Source organism: Lynx canadensis, chromosome B1 (genome assembly GCF_007474595.2).
Source record: "Lynx canadensis isolate LIC74 chromosome B1, mLynCan4.pri.v2, whole genome shotgun sequence".
In the NCBI taxonomy this organism is placed as follows: domain Eukaryota; kingdom Metazoa; phylum Chordata; class Mammalia; order Carnivora; family Felidae; genus Lynx; species Lynx canadensis.
In genome coordinates, this window is record NC_044306.2 from 105,633,114 (window position 1) to 105,651,148 (window position 18,035).

The following is an 18,035-nucleotide window of genomic DNA, read 5'->3' on the forward strand; positions in this document are numbered from 1 at the left end:
TAGACTCTTTCCTGTAAAAGAAAAAGCAGAACCTCATGTTCCCATTTATTTTTGCATCTGTTCTCTTATTCACATTTTTCCCTATGTCAGTCAAAGCTAGATGCCACTTTTCATAATTTTATGTTGAATATACGAATATAGAATTTGGATTGAAAGAGAAGACAGGGAGCAACAGATGGGGAAACTTTCTGGTTAGCTCATTGTCAAAAGTGGGTGCTGAGAAGACATCTGAAACCCCACTCAAAAGTAAGCCCTTAGCAACAGAGATCATGTAGATAAAATTGGGGGCCAACTTTCATAATCTTGGTAAAGAAGGAAAATAAAACACAGTTATTATCTTGGACCTTTCACAAAAATTCCTTTCTGTGCTGTTCTGAGTGATTAAATTAGCCATCTCTTCTTCTGTCTCCTGGTGTTGACAGTCGCATAAGCAACTCTTGAATCTATATGTGAGTGTCGATCTTGTTTATTATCCAGGAGATTTGGAACTTTAGTAACTAAACTCCAATACCAGTACTATTTCACAGTGTACTTGTTCAATTTATACAGAGCCCACTAGATGTACCTGGATACAGTCCAATCATGAGCACTTTACACCCCCAGTTTTACTATTTGTTTTATGGCTCTGGAAACATTAGTCTGTCTCTGGAGTGTCTCACGCTTCAGAAGGATTAGTTGAAGGAGAACAGGTACAGTTAGTGTCCTCAGAAAGTTTATTTGCTAACGTTAAAGCAATTGGATTCAAAGACCTTAAGTTAAAAACAAATCTGTTGCCTATTTAAGAAAAGAAATGAAATCTGTCCATTCCTTCTGATTTAAAAGTGAAAAGCTTTGTCTCTACTACTAGATCGTCTGTTCATGCAGTTTAGTTATTTCTGCAGGAAAAATATTATGATGCCAAATTTTCTCTGAAAAAGTTGATAGAAATTATTTTTCTTATGATGAGATTTTACTTTCTCCATGAGCACATGTAAACGGTACATTTCAACAAATGATGTGCTTTAAGAAATGACATAATTTAGATATGATTACCCAGCATGGAGTGGGGAAAATGTAGGGCTTATAAAACTTAGTAACAATAGTATATTAAAATATAGCATTATTTTAAATACATGAAATGGCTGGACTTGGGGTTCTCTTCAGAGAATGTAACTTCAAATGTGCTGCCCTTCCAGAGTTCATTTGTAAGAAATAATATCTGGGGAGAAGTTCCTAAGGAATTCCACTCCTTTACTGTAGAGTCCAAAGTTTCTTTGATCCAAGCAGGACTATTAGGGATCTGGATACTTGGATTATATGACACTGGATCTCAGAAGATCTGCTTTTACTGAATCTCCAGGGCCAGGACTAGCTTGAGACAAGAGAGGCACTTAGTGTGCAAAGTTTAAGGAGGCTCCTACTCTGGAGGTCACATTATTGATGCTGGTTTAACACATATAACTACAAACAACATTAAAGCAATTTGTTAAGCTTACATAAGCAAGGTAGATTCTTAAATCTAATAACTCACTGTTCTGAACTTAAGTATGTTACATCATATCGGAGTACAGTGACTTCAAAAGGAAAGTCAAATGGACGTAACTGCAATGTAATAGTTTTTTTTTAATTCACTACTGTCATTTCAAAACTACAGAAGAATTCTCCAAATTCAAGCAAACTGGACTTACGTGAATTTTTTTTTTAAGTTTGTTTATTTTGAGAGAGAGAGTGTGGGGGTGGGGCAGAGAGAGAATGAGGGAGAGAGAATGAATCCCAAGCAGGCTCTGACCTCTCAGCTCAGAGCTCCATGTGGGGCTTGAATTCACCAACTGTGAGATCATGACTTGAGCCAAAATCAAGAGTCAGACGTTCAACCAACTGATCCACCCAGGCACTCCTCGTTTTCACTCCTTCCTCATCTGTACTTTTTTTCCCCAAGAATAGTGTCCATCTGTTGCCACATTTTCTTCCCCACTATCTCCTTGTTTTCTTTCACCCTAATTCCATTCTTCTATATCAATTTTCCTCCTTATTTACCTCCTCAGTTTTCTTCTTTCTACCCCTTCTCATCCAGGCTCCTCTGATCAGACTTTTAGTCCTGTAGGGTCATCATGGGCCAGGCTCATCCCTTGGTGGCATTTAGGTCAACAGATTTCTAAACTGTCTTAAAATGGCCTGGTTAATGAGAAGCAACCAGTGAGATTACTAGATAATATTTGAAAAACCATGTGTTTTTCTAAGAATATTCTTAATCCATAATATGTAAGGCCGGATGGCTCTGGGATATGATTATGATCTGGTTCCTACATATTTGATTATATTTTTCCTTGGTTGAAAAAGTGGTAGCAAGTGTTGTCAAATAAAAATCTTTTATGCTAGAGAAAAAAAAATTAGAAGAAGAGTATGAGGAAACATGCATTTAACTGTCTTTGATTCTCTGAAGAGATTAGAAGAGGAGGAACAAACTGCAAAGTAGAATTGTCCTGAAATGTTTTACTAAACCAGTTGGAAAACTGTCTTACACATTCCTTACTTAGTAGATCATGAGAAGAAACTTAGGATGTAAAGGTTTAAGTTGAGGAGTAAATCCTAACAGAGCCCCAAAGGAAATTTTCTTTTCAGGGTGGATTCTGATCAGTGTATATTCTTTTTCATCATTAAGATAGAACACTAAGAAATAAATCGTGAATTTATAGACCAGATATTTCTATTTGTAAATTGTCATTATCTCCCTATGTATTCCTTTTCTTTTGAGAATATCCTTTCCATTGACCAACTGTTAAACAGAAGGAAGTGACACTCAGATCAATCTTGATTCTTACCTATTTTTATAAAATTGAGTTGAGAGAAGGTTAAACAACACAGACAGATTATTTGTAATTTTTTTACCCATCAAGTTATGTTTCTACAAGTGCTGCATTATGTTGTTATTTGCAGCATCACATTACAATATGTATTTTGAAGTAGAATGAGGTCACATAAGCTAAAGTGGGGATGGAGAGGAGGGTACAGGTGGATTATAAAGACAAAATTAAAATAATTCATTTACTAATTGAAGGTAAAGAAAAAATGAAATTAGGGTTCATCTGGTAGTTAAGTATCTCAAATAGGAAACGTAAGAGGAAGAACATGTTTGTGGAATTGTGGGAGTTTGATTTTGCTTGTTACCATTCAGTAGTGACATACCTAAATCCAGGAAGCATTTCCTATTTTAGTTTGTATCTGTAGTATTGCAATCTTCTTGTTAGGTTTTATCTATTTATATGTCTGTCATCTTTATTGGACTTCAGGCATCTTGTCACGTAGACTATCCCTCGTTCCTCTGAATATTGTTGACACTTTGCTCTATAGAACACGTGACACAGTGGCATTCAATAAGTGTTTGATGAGTTTATGACTAACTGTGTGAGTTTAAGATGCATGAAGAGCATAAAGGAAGAGATATCTCACAGGCAGTTGAAAAAAACACTGTTTTTGAACTGAAGAGGTAGAAGGTGGTAAAATTGATTAGGAATCATTTATTTAACTTTATCTAATAAACGTGTGTGATACTATATGCTAAGTACCATTACATGTGCTTCACAAATTAATAATCATTTAATCCCATGATCATGCTGTTGATCATGGCTATTCCATTTTTAGATGAGAAAACCTGGGAAAAGAGAATGATTTGCCCAGGGTCACACATCTGGTAAAAGGCAGAATCAAGATTGCATTCTAGGCAGAGTGTGCTGACAGCCACCATGCCAAGCTGCCAAAGTGCTAGATAAAACTAAGTGCCATTCTGTGAGTACCTACTGTGTGCCAGTTTATATGGTCCAGGTGCTTTGTATGGTCTATCATTTAATCCTCAAAATCACCTCAAAAACAATTGATGTTTCTGTCTTAAGGATAAAAGCTCAGGGGTTCTTTCTCATAAAGGTCAAGCACATGAAACAAATGACTTTCTTTTTCAGCTTATTTTACCAGATTCCATGAAAGTATTACCAGTGTACATGAACTGTTTGTTAAAAAACTGTGTGCTGCTTAGCAGACCAGAGATCTCAACAGATGAGCGGGCGTACCAGAGGCAGTTGGTCATGACCATGGGTGTGGCCGACTCTCAGCTTTTCTTCTACCCACAGCTTTTGCCAATCGTAAGTACACTGTGGTGGTGCATTTCCTAGAGGAGTCTGGAAGGGAATCATATTTTGTCCTTTCCATATGTTATGTCTGGAATATTTTCTTAAGAAGAAGTTTAAAGTCACAAATGCCTTCAGAATGTGTATGTGGGCTCTTTGAGCAAGTTGTGTACGTGAGTCAACATGTGCTCAGTATGGTGATGGTGATGGTGATGGTGATGGTGATGGTGGGGGATTTGAGGTGTTCCTACTTTAGTGAATTGCTCAGATGATTGCTTTTCTTTTCCTCATTCCCACATTGGCAGATTGAAAAGTCAGTAACAAGTTGGAGCAAGCCAAGCTTCAATTGTTCAAGAAATCTACCTTACAGCATTAAAGGCAACTGATTTGTATCTGTGTATGGGATCTCATGTGCACACATGTATTTGTTTCTATACAATGTATGAATGTCTAAGAGTCACAACATTTCATTAGAATGGCTATGATTAGCCTTGACCAAATACAATTAAGGATTTACAAATCAGCATATATTTGAGGGCACCTGCATTGTATAAGGGACCAACTTCACTTGCCCTCAGACAATTTACTTTGCAATGTATTCTACTTATTTGAAGTCAGTCATTAATGTCTTGAATGCCCCTGTAATCTAGACTAAGCCCTTTCCCCTTGAGACCTAACAAGTTCAATTTATAATTGAGAGATAAAAGAGAGGAAGACTGATGGCTTATTTCAAATTCTTATATTGAAACTCGTATTCAGGCTCTCAGTAACAATGCAGTCAGTATTAGAAAGACTTAAATTAGGTTGGAAATTGAAAGCTATAATTCTTTCAATCAATATGAATGTTAGGTATAAATTATTACAAAATGATTGATTTTCAGATAAAGTTGGATTGGCAACAATCTGTATGCCAGAGAAACTAGAACTCTGAGGGATAAGAACATCACCTCTCCAATAAAATCCTCTTACCAAGGTCACCAGTGGCTGACATGTTGCTAAATCCAAAGGGCGGTTCTCAGTCCTTCTCTCCTCTTATTGTCAGCAGCATCTGACACAGTTTATTTCTCCCTCCAGAAACACTTTCTTCACCTAGCTTCTCTGCTTACCCGGCCACTTCTCCTTTCTGCCTTTGCTAGCTTGTCCTCTTCTTTCTGTCAGGCTACCCTGGGGTTCAGTCCTTGGGAAGCTTCTCTTGTCTATCTACGCTCAATCCCGTGTAGGCCTCATCTGACCTTTCAATGCTGTTTATATACTAATGATACCCATGTTTATATGTCCATCCATACCATATGGGTCCTGAACTCTAGATGTGTCTATCCTGTAGCCTATTGAGCATCTCTCTGTGGGTGTGCAATGGGCACCTTAAACCAAGCCCTGATTGCCTCTCCAAGCCTGCTCTCTGGCAGTCTTCTCCATCCCCATTTACCACTACTCTCTCATGCCAATTCTTTAGGCCAAAACTTCGGTCACTCTTGACTGCTTTCATTCCCTCATCCATCACATCTCATTAACCAGCAAACACGTCAGTTCTCCTTTCCAAGAATATTCAGATTCTGACCACTTTCTCTCCACCTCATCTGTCATACCCAGTTCAAGCACAATCATCTCTCCCATGGACTGCTGCAGTACTCTCCTAACAAGCCTTCATGTGTGCACCTTTGGTTCTTCAGTCTGTGTTTGGCGTAAAAGTTAGAGTGATTCTCTTAAAATAACTGGCCATCCCTCCACTACTCAGAACACTCTGGATTTCCCATTTCAGTAAACACCAAATCTCCTACTGCCTTTGCCAAGTGTCATCTATACTATCTTCCCCTCCTTTCTATCTGACCTCATCTTTTGATCCCGAAACATCGGAGACAGACTTGCTTTGGACCTTTGCACCACCTGTCCCCTCCATCTGGAATGCTTTTCCTCAGTTATCCCTATGGCTCCTTCTCTCACCTCTTTAGGTCTACTCAAAAAAGTTACCTTCCCAACAAGCCTTCTTGGATTACCCTATTTAAAATTGTAACCACCAGCACCAGCACTGACATGCCCTATCCCACTTTCCTGCTTCTTTTTTTCACAGCACTTAAAACCACTTAAAATTCGATGTATTTTACTTCTTTTATTTGTTGCTTCTTATTTCTTCCAAAAAAAAAATATTAACTGTTCAAGGCAGCTTAAACTGACTGTCTAATAGCTAGAATAATGCCTGGCACATGGTGGGCATTTCTTAAATATGCCCTGGATGGAAAGAAGGGAGGAGGGAGGTGAAAGGAAAAGGGGGAGAGGGGAAGAAAGGAAGGGAAGGAGAACACACTTACTAACTCTCTTGCCTTTGCCTGCACAGCACACGTTAGATATCAAGAGTACTACACTACCTGCTTCTATTCGTTGCTCTGAGGCCCGTCTTTCAGAAGAAGGGATATTCTTATTGGCTAATGGTCTAAACATGTTCTTATGGTTAGGAGTTAGTAGCCCACCAGAACTGATCCAAGGAATATTTAACGTGCCATCGTTTGCACATGTGAACGCAGATATGGTAAGTATTTTTTTTTCATTATTTTTGTGGTAACACACAAACTCTTGAATGTTTTGTGCTCATGTGCAACCATATAATACAAAGTAGAAGAAACGATAATGGCATGCCGTTCTTTATAAGAAAGAGAATTTCATGTTTTAATGAATAACAATGAGCTGGTATAAAGTTATTTGTATAAAGTATTATCAAATAACCAAAATATATGACTTTAAATAGGGATTGCCAGAACTTCCAGATCATTTGCTATGTGTTAGTCACTGTGCTCTAAATACTTTAAATACACCATTGCATTTAATTCTGTCACAAATCAGTGATGAGACAGACATCATCATCAACATTTTGTACATGAATCGATTGAGCTTTGGAGACAAGTTCTTTCAGGTAGCAAGTAGCAGAGATAGAAAGTGAATTCAGTTCTTACACCCGGTACTCTTCTCTGGTGTTGAACTCAATATTCAAAAGAAAGCAGAAATCTTGCATCCATATTTAGCTACAGAATAAAACTGTGTCAGATTAATGAGTTGCAAAATAACAACCTCACAAAAACAGGTTTTATTCCCCTTTGTTTTAAATAAGTTATATACTCCACTCATTACAAAAGAGATTGTGGATTTGTTGTAAAATGAATACAAATGAGTTTATTTTTAAAGTATCCTAGGAAAAACCAGCAGTTGTAATTTGTTTGAGAGTATTTATTGCAAATCTTATTTGTAGACCATTGTTGCATGAGCACCATTGCTATGAAGGTTATTGTCTTATTGTACTTCATGGTGCATTTCTTACGAATTCACATGTAGAACTCAGCAGATAGGTTGTTCCCTGAGGCCTCACTTGTATGATGGCAAGATGAATTAAGTCTAGTTAATTCCCCAATTTCTGTTGCGAAGGTAAATACATAATATCCTGGAGGAACGAGCAGGATCAAAATTCCACCTCTGTAGGTGGTCAGCTTAGGGAGCTGCATATCTGTTATGAATGTCAAAAATATATTTTGGGGACGCCTGGGTGGCTTAGTTGGTTAAGCATCTGACTCGTGACTTCAGGTCACGTCATGATCTCACTGTTGTGATCTTGAGTCTCGAGTTGGGTTCCGTACCGGATGTGGAGCCTGCTTAAGATTCTCTCTTTACTTCTCCCTCTGCCCTTCTCCCCCCACACACACTCTCACTCTCTCCCTCTCAAAAAAAAAAAAAAAATATATATATATATATATATGTGTGTGTGTGTGTGTGTGTGTACATGTATATATATATGTGTATGTGTGTGTGTACATATATATGTTTATATTTTAAAAGAATTAAAGGTGTCCATATCCCATTAAGAGACTATTTCTAAAGACTTAGAAATAGTAAGATCTTTTCATGTGGTTAAAATTAAGGAATGATTAGAAATGCAATTTTTAAAAAATAAAAAAGTTCAAGTTCAATAGACAAAGGACTGTGAATCTGAAGAATGTTTATATAAAATTTAAGGAAGCCTCCTCATCTGTCACAATGTATTGTTAGAGTAAGTGTTAAATGTGTATTTGCTGAATTTGCTGAATGTACATATGAAATTACCAGTCTCTCTACCACAGAGCAGCAGATTAGTAGGTTTGTGCTTATACCAGTGTGCCTCCTTTGACCTTCTTCAAAAAAATAAAACAAAAGAAAAAGCAAATGTCACTTTGATTTTAGAGACAGTTGGCACTTCGAAATATGTATGTGACGTATACTTATGTTGTTTGTTACATAAAAAGATCTACCTTAATGTCAAAAAATACACATAGGGGATGGAATGTAAATATAAATAATGAATTTTCTGCCTTTTTCTTTCTTTCTTTTTTTTACAATTCCTGTGAAAAATACCGTCCATGATCTTTTCCTGAGGCTTGAGACTTTGTGGTAAAATGTTCTACATTTTTTTTAAGTTTTCCCCATTTATTTTATTAAAACAATTTTTTTTAATGTTTATTTATTTTTGAGAGTGAGAGAACATGAGTGAGGGAGGGTCAGAGAAAGAGGGAGACAGAATCTGAAGCAGGCTTCAGGCTCTGAGCTGTCAGCACAGAGCCCGACACGGGGCTCAAACTCACGAGTTGCAAGATCATGATCTGAGCTGAAGTCACTTAACCGACTGAGCCACCCAGGTGCCCTGAATTTTACTGTCTTACTGGAAGAAATGAAATTCAGATTCTTTATGTCCCCTGAAGGCCATGTGCAGTAGTTATCTTTTATAAACTATTAGCCAGATTTCAGAAACATCTCAGGGGGCACATTCCCCTTGAGAAATCAGCATTTGGTGGTTTGTTTTAATCTTGGAACAGTGGTATTTGGATGGTGTTTTCTAAACATGGTCATGATTCACGGTCCTGCAACTGATCCACTGAAGGAATAAAGTACATCCTTTTCTCCTGTGACAAAGCCTTGAAAGAGACATCTTACAGAGGGATTAAACATCATGGTGTATGATCCAAAGATATCCTTTGCATAAAACATATACCCGTTGTGTCATTTAAGTGATGTACATGTGTCAAATTTCAGACAATATTTATTTTTAAATGATGGAGAGTAAATTGGTGGAAATGTATGCCAATAAGAATGAATAATTTTCAGTGCATTTTTTCACAATTTTTGGTTTTTAGGTAAACAGACTAAGCCAAAAATCAAATATATGGTGTAGAAGGATTTTTTTTTTAACTTTAACATTCTAATAATCTCATTACCAATTACACTGAAGCTTAAACTTTGATTTTCTCAAATTTAGACATTACTGCCTGAGATTGGAAACCCGTACTCTCAAACACTCAGAATGATAATGAGTATTATCCAACAAAAGAGGCCATATTCAATGAAGGTAAGAATAAGATTTTTTTTCCTTTATTCAAATTTTTAAAAAGATTTTACTATTATTTTTTAATTAATTTATTTATATTCAAGTTAGTTAACTAACATACAGTGTAATATTGATTTCAGGAATAGAACCCAGTAATTCATTGCTTACATATAACACCCAATGCTCATCCTAACAAGTGCCCTCCTTGATGCCCATCACCCATTTAGCCCATCCCCCCACCTCCCCTCCAGCAACACAACACTTTGTTCTCTATATTTAAGAGTCTCTTATGGTTTGCCTCCTCTCTGTTTTTATCTTCTTTTTCCTTCCCTTCCCCTGTGTTCATCTGTTTTGTTTCTTAAATGCCACATCTGAGTGAAATCATATTATATTTTTCTTTTTCTGACTACCTTATTTCACTTAGCATAATACACTCTAGTTCCATCCATGTTGTTGCAAATGGCAAGATTTCATTCTTTTTGATCACCAAGTAATATTCCATCATGTATATATACCACATCTTCTTTATCCATTCATCAGTCAATGGACATTTGGGCTGTTTCCATAATTGGCTATTCAAGTTTTTTGTTTTTTTAATTTCATTACAGACTTTTAAAATGCATGTCCTATATTTTTATAACATGATCTTTGATAGAAAACTCACACTGACCTTAAAAATCTACCCACTTAACAGATACAAACATAAAAAAAAATAGATATCACCACAGGTTAACCATGGATTATTTTAGTAAGTACTAACTTAGTAATCATGCAGATCTTCATGGCTTAATAGCAACTGATTTCATTAACAGACTGTGGAATGACTGCTTCAGTGCTTAAAACTACTTAATTACAGAAGTATCATTCAGAACATGTTTTAAAATTTTTTTATAACTTCAGAATTGTGATCTCTGAGTTTTGTTATCCTAGCCCTTCCAAGCCCTTCAAGGCCTCAAGTTTGGGTAAAAGAATATAAAATATCTATAATTCAGGAAAATTATGCCTTATTACCAAGTCCCAGCTACTCACCCATTTTCCTTCTCAAGTTAATATTGAGAAGATTCAATATTAAAGTCTCCTAGAATTTGAAATGTACAGATAATGGTGGTTTATTACGGTGCTATTCCCTGCAGAAGTGTAAGACATTCACCTAGACGCAGGCCTTTACAACATTCAGGATATTATGGGCCATTTTCCCCTGAAACATAAATATGATAGTAATCTAAGTCAGTATCCTTGACTGTGAAAGATATTCATGCATGCAAACATCAACTTTAGGCAGAGCTTAGGTAAATTGAACTAATGAAGAGCTTTATAACTTCTAGGGTGCCTCGGTGAGCACAGAACCTTTCCAGAACTATTTTCACACCACACACAGTTTTAAATTTTTTTAATGTTTATTTTTGAGGGAGAGAGGAGGGGGTGGGGAGGAGAGAATGTTTGCAGGAGGGGCAGAGAAAGAGAGAGAGAGAGACACAGAGGATCCCAAGCAGGCTCTGCACTAACAACAGAGAGCCTGATGTGGGGCTCGAAACCATGAACTGTGAGGTCATGACCTGGGTGAAGTCAGATGCTTAACCAACGGAGCCACCCAGGTTCTCCTACTTGGGTTCAGTTTTAGGGAAAGACCTAGAGATGGCAGAGAAGGCTCAAACTAAACACATTCTTCACATGACACTGAACACCCTCGAGGCATGTAATGAAACCTAAGGTCTCATGAAACAAACATTGAAAAGCACTGGTATTGAATACATAGCAGTGATGATCCGTATACCTTTATCCTAGCTGCAGCAGCTACATCCCCACAACCTGCCTCATTTGCAGAGAAGAGTCTAGACTAAACATAGAGATCATGTGCCCAAGAGCCTCTCCGTCTAGGAAAGATAAAACTTGTCTCTCTGCTTTCTCCCACCTGCTCCAATAGTGGGAGGTCATGTTAGCTTTAATTATAAAAATACCTGGGGGGCACCTGGATTGCTCAGTGGGTTAAGCTTCCTACTCCTGATCTCAGCTCAGGTGTTTATCTCCGGGTCATGATTTCAAGCCCTGCATTGGGCTCTGTATTGGGCATGAAGCCTACTTAATCAATCAATCAATCAATCAATCTGGGATAAGCTCTGAATATACGTGAATAAGATAAAAGCAGTTGCATGTTAAATAATTTTGGCTTGAATACTTAAATCAGATTTTTTATGTGCCACTTGCAAATGTATCTGTTGTTTATAAGATTTCTTTGGCCTCTTCAAGAGGTATATTATCTGTATAACAAATTTGATCTACAGATGTTAGAGTTGAAAGGAAGCTAGAAGATACCTCATTCACCTGCTGCCTTTCAGCTCCCTCTAACACCATCTAACAGATAGTAAAGTGAGACTCAGAGGAGCTCACTCACTTGGTTACTGTCTCAGAGCTAGATCAGGGCAGATGCAGGCCTAACTCCAATGCACTCAGCATTGATACCTTTGTCTCTGACATTTGAAAGTAGACTACATAAAGGAAATAAAAACACATTTATAGAATCTTTAAATCTCTTCTAAAGAGTCAAGGTTGAATAGGAGAACAAAAACTGGACTAGAAGGGTCAAGAACACAAAATCAAATCCAGAAGCCACTGCTACCTTCTAGGCTACGCTAATCAGCTTTTCAGACCATCGACTCTTTTAGACCTCATCATTGTCTGCATAAGTCTTACTTTGTGGAGGAGCAAAAAAAGATTTCTCTCACAGTATATCTGGGAATATTACCTCAAACGTCTCACTGATAAATTCTAGTCCTGCCCTGCTCAAAGTTCTCTGTGCTCCAAGTGTTTGCCATTCTCTTCTTCGTGTGTTTTCTACATAACTCCCCTCCCACTGGCTTCTTTCTAGTTTATAAGCTGTTCAAATCTACTTTCATTGAATCTTCTTTCTCCAAGATTCTGTTTCCCTTTCCTTTTATTTCATTCTACAAATTTGTATCAAATGCTAGCAATGTACCAGGCATTGCATGTTTCTTGAAAAAGTCATCTGTTAACTGCTTCTATTTCCTTATTCCCGTGTCTCCAGTTATCTGAAAATGGCCAAACCTCCAAGAAATTGATTCTCAGTCCCTTTACAGCATTTACAAAATCAAATGCTACCTGTTTTCTCAAATGTTCTCTTCTGTCAGCTTTTAGAGCATCATATTCTTATGATGCTCCTTTCTCACTGAACTTTTTCTTTGGCTTCCTTTCATTTATCTGCCCCTTAAGAAGAGCTGGTGTTCCCCTTAGTTGTGTTTGTGGCTCTCTTCCCATTCAGTTCATTCTTTGGGGGCCACCCTAATCACTCTCATCATTTATCTATTTCTTATGAGGCAGGCAATGAGAAATGAGAATGGCTTTGAAGGACAATGATTCCTTTTTTAAAAATTTTTTAATTTTTTAAAAAAATTTTTTTAATGTTTATTTTTGAGACAGAGATAGAGCATAAATGGGGGAGGGTCAGAGAGAGAGGGAGACACAGAATCTGAAGCAGGCTGCAGGCTCTGAGCTGTCAGCACAGAGTCCGACACGGGGCTCGAACTCATGGACTGTGAGATCATGACCTGAGCCGAAGTCAGACGCTTAACCGACTGAGCCACCCAGGTGCCCCTGAAGGACAATGATTCCTTAAGGCCACTGGTACTGTGACCTGGAAAATGTAAACTGGGACCACTTGAAATAGTACTTCCATGAAGAGGGTACCTAAGAGATTGGGAGGGACACCAGCAATGATCATTTTAATATTCTCTTCCTATTCTACAAAGCTATGTCCCTCCCTATGGAAATGTAAAGGGAGAAGGATTATAAAATATGGATTCCCCAATCAACCCCAGTATTTTTTTCCTCATCCTTGTGTGGTCTAAGACCACCAACATGTCAAGACAGCTAAGACAGTTTGCCATACTTTCATGAATCTGCTTCCTGAGACCATCCACTATAGTTTCTGTGCCATCCTGGAATGACTGGTGGCCGGCTCAACTTCGTAGAGACTCAAACGGTACAGCAGGATATTTGTTACTTAAAGCTCAGTTTCTCTCAAGGCTGAAATTCATTTCCTATTCTATTTCCCACCTCAGATCATAGCCAAACACACTTCATCAAAGGAGGTTTTACAGTGAGCATCATGGGAAAATGGCAGCAACAGAGAATACCCCTCAGATGTGTAGTATGAACTTCTTCCCATTAATTTCCATAGAGAAATGAAATTCTAAAGAAATTGGATCCTCAAATTCTTCCCTTCATAATGTCTCATTCTGCCCAGCCTCAGCCTGGGCTGTTTCACTGAGGCCAAACACATTGCCGTTGCCCATCACGGCCAATAGTAGAATCCTAGTGGCATGTGGGAAAAAGTGTATACCACCAGTAAAAAAGAAAATGGCCTTGGCTTCAGGCTCACCAGGATGCAAGTCTTAAACTCCTTTGGAGAAGTTTCCCTCGAAGGTTAGTTTTGCTCCCTCATGTTGGAGTGGAGCACACCTGTCCAACATAGCTGTTCCCGTGCTGCCTCCCCGTGCCAGGCACTGACACCTGAAAGCCAAGACATCACACGTGTCCATATCCACATAGAATTAGCTGAGTTGTGTGGTAGCAGCAGCAGCAGCAGCAGCAGTTTTGTATTTTAATCAGGTCAGGGGTGGTTTAAAGCTTATCAGCCTAGGGCCCAGGCCAAAATAACATAAAGGAAAAAAGCAAACTGTGTTGACAAAATTATCCTGCTTGATAACTAAAGCAAAAGTGGGGAGGGTCAGGCCCTCCTAATCAAAATGGCAGATACCTTCCTTGCTGCAGCTGGTAACTGCAGACCTTTCTGGTGGTTTCACCTGGTGAGAGGAAGTGAGGGGATACCATGGCTCCTCCAAATTATACAGGAAGCAGGCAGGGGGACATTGTTTTGCATGTGTGGCTCCATTAACTCCACTCATAGCTCAATCAGATCATCAGACCATCATCTCTGACTTCCTGAAACAGGAGTGAGTAGGGACCAGCTAGATAGAAGGGCTCCAAGTGTTCATGACAAAGCTACCTGCTTCTGGGCTTCTTTCCCCTGTGCTTCTTCCCCTAGAGCAGCACTGTCCAAATAATGCAAGCTGCAGATGTAATTCTAAATTTTCTAGAAGCCATGTTAAAAATGTAAAAAAAAAAAGTCATTTTAATAATATATTATTAATCCAGTATATCCAAAATATCATTTCCACGTGTATAAGCAGTTACTGAGTTTTGCATTTTCTTTTTCCTACTATGTCTTAGAAATCCATCGTATATTTTACATTTATAGTACAACCCAGTTCATACTAGCCATGTTTCAAGTGTTCAATAATCACACATAGCTGGTGGCTACAGTACTGGACAGCACGGCCCTAGATAATTTCTATAAGCAGGGAACAAGAGTCCCCTGTGCGATCCACCTCGGTGGTGCCTCTCAGATCTCCTCCCTTTCCACCATCACTGCTCTGTAATTCAGGTCCTGACCATCTCCCACCTAGACACCTCCCAACTGTTTCCTACCTAGCTTCCCTCATCTCCTAATGCATTCTGTATGCTACCAGTTCACTGTCTCATTTTGTTCTGCAGCACTTTCACTGGATCACAACCCCTACGAAAGCTTAGACTCATTAAGGTAGTTTGTCCCTAACCTTCCACTGACTTTAAGACTGTTAACTCACATCTAGCCATGTCTGTCTTTGGCACATGGTACATGGCACCCCGTTATGGAATGCTCTCTAAACCCTACCCCACCCCCATCCTTAAGGAAATCCTACCTTATCCTTTAAGGCTCAAGCGATAGTTAACTACCACTGTGAAGCCTTTCACATAATGGTTTTTCATGTTTCATTGTTGAAACTTACAGTTGTATGTCTTGGGTTTTTATGGTTTTGGGGTCAGTGCCTCCCTCCACTCTAGATAATAAGCACTGTCCCATCATTTTACAAGGCCTCACACACAGTGGACATTATGTAATTTGGGTGAAATTGAAGCATGTATAATTGAGCCACATTCGGAGAATGTTTATAAATCACCTACCTTGTTATTTTTCCTAGCTGACAATAGTAAAGCAGCGAGAGCAGCCAGAAATGGTTTTCCGACAGTACCTGGTAGAAGACAAAGGACTTTATGGAGGATCATCTTATGTGGATTTCCTTTGTTGTGTTCACAAAGAGATCTGCCAGCTGCTTAATTAATTGAATCTTCTCTGTTGTTGATGTTGCATTTTTAAGGAGATCATCTCCTTCTTGGTGCCTAATTCTCCAAATGATAACAGGCTAGTTTTGATTTCTTGCTCATTTTCAAAATAGCTTTCCAAGAGGACATTTAGGACTTCAGCTTTGGTGCTCAGGTATAAAGTCAATGAAGGTACAGTGGTACCTTTTAAAGGGAACAGTCTATTTCTGATTGCACAATTTTTAACTGTTAAAATCGATACAGTTTGCATTTCATGAAAGGCATAGTTTACAGAACTGTAAACATTCTTAATTTTCTTTCTTTGTGCTAGACATATAAATTATTTTTCAAAATGTATAGATTTGGGGTAAAAAGTTGTCTTGGCTCTCCCATTTGCAGTGAGGGAAAAAAACAATTTTTACATTATACCTAATTTTTTAAAACCATGTAACACCCCTTGAACATGTTTTTCAACTTAAGGTTTGCATAGCAGACTTTTAATAACCTTGGAATCTATTTGGTAGAACAATTTGTGTTCTACATTTTTTTTTCATAATTATATGTTGTGTATGTTAAAACTGTTTTCCAGTTGTTGTTTTGTCTATAAAACTGTCTTTATCTATATTCTTAATGGTTCTCTGTACAATTTTGAGGGTTTCTACCTGTATATAATGGATCTTAACCAGTACCAATAAATCACTTCATATGCTCTTACTCAACAGGTAGAGATCATTTTTTAGGTATTTTGAGATTTTAAAATAAGGGTCATACTGTGTCTTGGATAAAAGTTGTTTACAAGGCTCACTAAGAAAAAATGGGGAAAACTGTTTTTTTTTTTTTTTTTTTTTTGAGGGTTGGGAAGTGTTAAGTGAATAAATCAGTCTAGGAAATATCAGAGACCATGTACTTGAGAATTGCATTTTTAAAAATTCTCCAGTATGTCCTTATGGGCAAATAATAGAAATGGGTTATATGAGATCATTATTAATAAATAAATATAAACCTAGGAGAGTGGTTTTGAGTGGTATGACACAGGCATCTGTCCTGTATCCGCCCTAATTCAACTCTGATACTAGTGATATGAATAAATAATAAGAGTTAAGTATACTGAGTACATATAATGTTGTAAGAAGTGCACTGTATGTTTTGAGAACATTTATTCCTCACAGCAACCCTAATCTTATTACCAGCCCCATTCACAGATGAAGAGATAGGCTTGAAGTGAATAAATCAGGACCTTGTCTATGATTGCATGGCTAGTAAGGTTTATTTATAAATCAGTAGATGTCATGAAATTGAGTAGAATAACAAATACACTGACAGAATTAAAATCTCTTCCCATGTTAACTGGCATGATGTTTCAGACTGACTCAGATGAGTTTAACAAGAAGAAATGTATGATCCTGAACTTGTGTCCAGAAAAATGAACATGCAGATGCTCCTTGGAAACAACGGTATTTAAAACAGAACCGAGGGAGTTTGTCAGCATGAATCTGTAGTGAGATGAAAGCAAATGTGATCTCAAGTTACTCTATTACCAGAATAACCTCTCAGATGAGTAGAGCTACTCTGAGGTGAAACCACATTGAGATGCGTGTTCAGTTCTAGGCACCATGCTCCATGTGAACTAGAAGCCCAGAGCACATTCCTTGATTCACTCGATGATAAGTCTCTGATTGCTCTGTATGTTCCCTAGGGTAGAAGACCAGAAACAATATGTAGAAGTGACAAGGTGCCACTCAGTTGAAAGAAGAACCTACTAAGTAATTAGATGCTCAAAGAGTGTGCCATTCTGGGAGGTAGTGTGTTCTACATATTTATTTATTGCACATCTTCTATGTGCCAGACGCTATGCCCTCTACTGGAGAGACAGACAACAGTGAGCAGCACAAACAAAATCCTCTCCATCTCTATAATTACAGTAGTTTTCATAAATGCTGTGACATGCCATAGTATTTTGTTATTTCATATATAAATTTTATATTATACATTTTATGTGTATATATATATAAATTTATAATATATATTTACATATGTAACATAGAAATAAAATCAGGTATATGTGATATGACCTAGTCTAGCTAGCTAGCGGGCACGTATAGTTAGTAAAGATTTCCCATTAGTTATATTAAAGCTGGGACCTGAAAGAATTAGTAGACATTAGCCAGGTAAATGAGAGTATTGGTAAATATGTATGAAGGCTCAGAGCGGGAGAGAGCACCTATCACCCTTTCAAGAAACTTGCAGAACTTAAACTTAGCTGGAACTTACTAGGGAGAGACAAAGTGGCAAAAGATAAAGCCTAAGGGATAGTAAGAGTGAGTCCTAGTCAAGGGGGAGTTTAGATTTAATCCTAAAGGCAAAATGAAGACATTCAAACTGATTTCAGTGACAGGACTGTCTTTAGGAAGATCACTCTGGGGTTGTAAAGTGGTAGA

The 18,035-nt window shown here is 37.9% G+C and overlaps 1 protein-coding gene across 5 annotated transcripts in view; it reads left to right on the forward strand.

Moving 5' to 3' along the window:
• SEC24D (SEC24 homolog D, COPII coat complex component) overlaps window positions 1-16,316 on the forward strand; it is a 107,356-nt gene extending 91,040 nt beyond the window's left edge. For all 5 annotated transcript variants that reach the window (XM_030313168.2, XM_030313165.1, XM_032592909.1 and 2 more), the window contains exons 20-23: window positions 3,936-4,115; window positions 6,433-6,624; window positions 9,370-9,459; window positions 15,477-16,316. In XM_030313168.2, coding sequence (XP_030169028.1) covers window positions 3,936-4,115; window positions 6,433-6,624; window positions 9,370-9,459; window positions 15,477-15,617 — 603 coding nt within the window. In that variant the 3' untranslated portion in view covers window positions 15,618-16,316. The remainder of the gene's footprint in view (window positions 1-3,935; window positions 4,116-6,432; window positions 6,625-9,369; window positions 9,460-15,476) is intronic.
• Window positions 16,317-18,035: the final 1,719 nt, after the last annotated feature.